This window comes from Desmodus rotundus, chromosome 3 (assembly GCF_022682495.2).
Source record: "Desmodus rotundus isolate HL8 chromosome 3, HLdesRot8A.1, whole genome shotgun sequence".
Classification (NCBI taxonomy): Eukaryota; Metazoa; Chordata; class Mammalia; order Chiroptera; family Phyllostomidae; genus Desmodus; species Desmodus rotundus.
In genome coordinates this window covers 62012961-62017183 of record NC_071389.1, presented here as the reverse complement: position 1 = coordinate 62017183, position 4223 = coordinate 62012961, and the positions used below count along the sequence as shown (strand labels likewise).

The window sequence follows — 4223 nt, the reverse complement described above, 5'->3', positions numbered from 1 at the left end:
AGCTTATTCAATGAAGATAAACTGACTCTTGTAGACGCAAAGATTTTTTTTTCTCTGATCCAACCAAGGACAGATGTTTTAGTAGTTCACCTAAGTTTTCAAAACAATATCGGTAAAATATGAAGTTGTAAACAAGTGACCGTTTATCATACATTATCCAACCACACTTAATCTTACCCATCAATGTGCATACGTGCAGGCTTGGTTGTGGGCTGCCTTCATTAAAGTTTCTCTCCTCCACTGAAGCTACATACACAATAACCTAGTGATTAAAATGATAAATGACTCCACTATACCAACCTCACAGAGATTGGGTGATGGAGACCCTTAGGCTTTGATTTTTTATATAAACAAGGCATTATTACTTAAATCACAAACTTAGCTTCAGATTCGTTCTTGTGCTTCTCAATGCCTGGTGTTCAAATGCAGTTTTTTATGCAGAGTATTTTAAATGCAAAAATCTTTCTCTACTGATGATAGAAAAGCAACCATTGTCTTATGTTCGTAAGTTACTTCCTTGCTCTATCCCAAGTACTTAGAACAGATCCGGGCACTAAACAGACACTCAGTACATCCTGCTTGAATGATTGCACAGACAAGCCAGAGGAACTTTGGGCGATTTCTAAAAGTATCAAATGCCATACACTCAGATACTAGGTAAATATTTCTTTATTAAATGATTAATTCCATAAATAAATTCTTTTCAATGAATATAAAATTAAAATCATTTACAAATTATTCCAGTATTACATTTCCCCACCCTCCCCAAAAGCTACATTTTGATAAATAAGAACATTCAGTCTTAAAAACACCTGATTTCTGTTTGCAGTTTAGAGTGCAGGTAGCTGCCTCTCACGGACACTCCCAGAGTGTCACCTTCAGAGGGGATGGAACCCCTCCCACTTATTTCTGTCAAAGGATGAAGGCTTTAACTGTCCAAATAATCTTATGTTTTACAGTTGCAGGACTGAAAGGGAAAAAGCCTACAGGAAAACACGCTTACTAAATAATTTACAAACAGAAAACAGAACGTCATCAACACCACACGCTCCAAAATGAAGCAGTAACATGTGCTCCAATACTATGAAGCAAAGTATTTTCCAATCGCGGCTGCATTAGTGTCCGTCTGCACCAGCATACCTGGCAGTTTCGAAATACCTTAATACTACTCGAGAATGAGCAGTACATCCCTTCTACAATGAGCCCCTTCACCCCCTCCGCCCCCGCCCATGTCTCCGTGATTCTGGCACTCTTCCCCCGTTTGTCCACCCTTGTGCTGGAAACCCAGGTGGCATTTAGTCCCTAAATTTGTGAATGTCATTGAACAGCCGGTAGAAGGGAAACGCAGCCTCGCTGGCATGCGGGCAGTTGTAGTTGCATTTGCAGGACTGGATCATCATGACGTTCTTGGAAAACATCTCCCCGTCTTCGCAGCGGAAGCGCATCTTCACAGTCCTGGTCTGCTGGGGCGTGCAGCATCGGCCATCCACGCAGGAGCCGCAGTACTTGGGCCGGTATTTCTTCACACTTGAACATCCAGCGTAAGTAAACTTGACTGGTTCGGGAGATTTCTTGGTCTTGCTGCACTTCTTGCCCTTCTGTAAGAAAGACGAGAGAAGAAAAGTTAGGGGCAATGGTTCTCTTTCTTGGAAGAGAGGTTCATGTCTCACCCAGCTATCCGGGAACAGTCCACCTGCCACCGCAGGCACTTACTTTCAGGCTGCTGTACATCGGCTGTCCACAAGGCCGCACTTCACAAATCCGGGTTTCTTTCACCAGGCGGCATTCAGGGTTGTCATTGGTAACTCGTGTAGAGATACCAGTTCCACAGCTCTTAGAGCACTGGGACCATGAAGTTGTTTGAACGATACATTTCTGGCCATGTAAAGAAGGGTTGTATAGGATGCGAGGCTCCATTCCAAACACTAAAGAGACAAATAAGAGGGAAGATTTCTCAAAGGCTTACTGACAACAGATTCAAGTCCTCACTTCTATAGAGCATCAAACTAGGAATGTATTTCAGTACTGTGTCTTAAGGGCTCAGTCTCAACTTACCGGGGAGCTGCTTCAGGGAGCCACCTTCTCCAAATGCAATCAATTCATTGTTTCTCGTTAACTCCACCTCAGAAGCATCAAATGTGGGCCCCTTGCCCAGGAAATCATCGCTGTCCTCCATGGGGTCCTTGGCACGATCCTCATCACAGACCCACTTCTCACAGCACTGTCCAGTAACTTTGACCAGTCGAGGGTTGGGACAGCCCAGGTTGGGGAGAGAAAGTTCTTGGGGACACAGAGGAATGCACCCCACAGCACCATCAATACATGTGCACTGATGTTTACAGTTGGGCTGGAAACTTTCCCCGTTCTGGTAGATTCTGGAGTTATATTCACAGGGTCTGCCTTCTGACTGAGCTGCAAGGAGCACCAAAAGAGAAAGGGAGAAGAGAAGCAAGTTAAGATTCCGAGCCACGGCCTGAAATTCATACATATTTTCTGCTGTTAAATTCAATTTATGGTAAAGTTCCCTACAATTCCCCAGAGACTCCAGACCAGAACAATAAGTTAGTCAGGAATCACTTTTCCGTATGCGCTTTTCGTTGGGCCCAGACACACTGAATTGCATTCCAGACTGCTGAAATCATGTGCCTTTCTGCCAAGCTACCAACAACAAAGCATCACCATACATGGTCTCAAAATTACTAAACTTCTGGACTACGGGGACTATTATTTTTTTAAAGGGGCCAAACCACAAGCATCTTACCTCTGCAGATCCCCTTCAGAGCGGTGGAGCTGGCGCCGAAATTGCATTCCAGCCCCTTGGTGTGGTCGCAGGGCTGCGTTTTGCTGCAGTCCTCGTTGAGCTGCTTGGCGCAGACCTTACAGCAGCCGCAGCCGTCCCAGACCAGCCCGACTCCCGGGGCGCACTTGGGCGCCTCTAGGGGGCAGTGGCAGGCGTCGGGGCAGGTGGCGCGCGCCTGGAGAGGGAGAAGACTCGGATGAGACTCGGCGCAGTGGGCAGGAGAGCACCCGGGGAAGTCTCTGATCCCGTCTGGCCAGCCGGGCCACTCCGGGCAGGGCTGCATCGGCCAGGAGGCCCCAGACACATCCTCACCGGGAGTTTAAAGAAAAAGCTACCCTGAAACGCCCCCGAACTTTTTAGTTTAGTTTTGTTTGTTTTTTTCCCCCTGCTATGGGTAATCTGGGGAAAGGCCAAGGCGCTGGGAGAGCGGACACGGAAGCGGAGGCAAAAGAACTCACCCGCTTGTCCAGGTTGACGATGACGACGAAGGCGACAAGTGTACTGGCCGCGAAGAACCTCATTGTGGCGCGCGGGAGTCCAGGCAAGCACCGAAGCAAAGACGCCAGCACACCGGTGCGCAGCGTACGGACCCTGCGCGGCTGGGTCGGGGCCGCGGGTGCGGTGGGCCGGGCGGCTCGGGGGCGAGGGCCGGGGCGCCGAGCGGGCTGCGGACGTCCTTCTGTCGGGGTCCTTCCCGAGGAGGAGCGGAGGAGAGCTCGGATACTGCTCCGGGGCGCTCTCGCTCGCAGTCTGCTCCAGCGCGCAGAGCCCGCCCTTTATACGGGCCGGCTGCGGCGCCGCGTGTTGCAGTGACGTCGGCTCTGTCTGCGCGTTCCAGAATTCTCAAACATCTCAGGAATGCGGTTGGCGCGGGCTGCTGCCAAGCCCCTCCCCCGGGCCGTTGCACCTTCCCCCCTCCCCCACCCGCCCGCTTTTTTGGTCCTGGCCCCAAGAAAACAATCTTCCGTTTTTCCACTTTAAATAACGACTTGTACTGGGGAGAGCTCTTTCTGGTATGATGATGGTGGAAGGGGTCGAGCGGGGCGAGTTCAGAACTTTGCCTGGACTGGGAGGTGGGAGGACCTGAGAGGGAGGAACAAAAGTCGTTCTGTTTGGTGATGCCGTGTTGACCCGGCAGCTTTGGAAGCCCTCAACCGGGAAGGCAGAGAGCTGTTTGCTTGTTTACAAGGAAGGTGAGAAGCAAGTTATCTTTTGAGAGAGGCGAAGGGGGAAGGGGCAGTGTGTCTCCGAGCCAGTCATCTAGATACTTGTGGACTTCATAGAGGCATGCACGGATCAAGTCCCAAAGCTTTGGCATGGTGTTTATTAGCCGAGATAAGTGTACTGCAAACTAATACCCGCAGTGGCATTTATGAATGGCAAGGGGAGAAAATCGACGTCCCCCTTGTCTGGCAAATTTCCA

At 49.7% G+C, this 4223-nt stretch overlaps 1 protein-coding gene across 1 annotated transcript; it reads right to left on the bottom strand.

Moving 5' to 3' along the window:
- Nucleotides 1-654: 654 nt before the first annotated feature.
- CCN1 (cellular communication network factor 1) lies at nt 655-3569 on the bottom strand. The gene is made up of 5 exons (XM_045199624.2): nt 3259-3569; nt 2762-2975; nt 2056-2412; nt 1714-1925; nt 655-1598 (listed from the first exon to the last, which is right to left on the bottom strand). Exons 1-5 carry the CDS (start codon nt 3319-3321, stop codon nt 1296-1298), a joined length of 1149 nt encoding a protein of 382 aa, XP_045055559.2. The 5' UTR covers nt 3322-3569; the 3' UTR covers nt 655-1295.
- Between the last annotated feature and the right edge of the window lie 654 nt (nt 3570-4223).

Excerpts from the sequence above, each read along its gene's own strand:
- CCN1 (XM_045199624.2), bottom strand. The coding sequence starts at position 3,321 with ATGAGGTTCTTCGCGGCCAGTACACTTGTCGCCTTCGTCGTCATCGTC. Across the intron at positions 2,976-3,258 it reads TCGTCAACCTGGACAAGCGG|GCGCGCGCCACCTGCCCCGA; the intron begins GTGAGTTCTTTT and ends CTCCCTCTCCAG. Across the intron at positions 1,926-2,055 it reads CTCCCTGAAGCAGCTCCCCG|TGTTTGGAATGGAGCCTCGC; the intron begins GTAAGTTGAGAC and ends TTGTCTCTTTAG.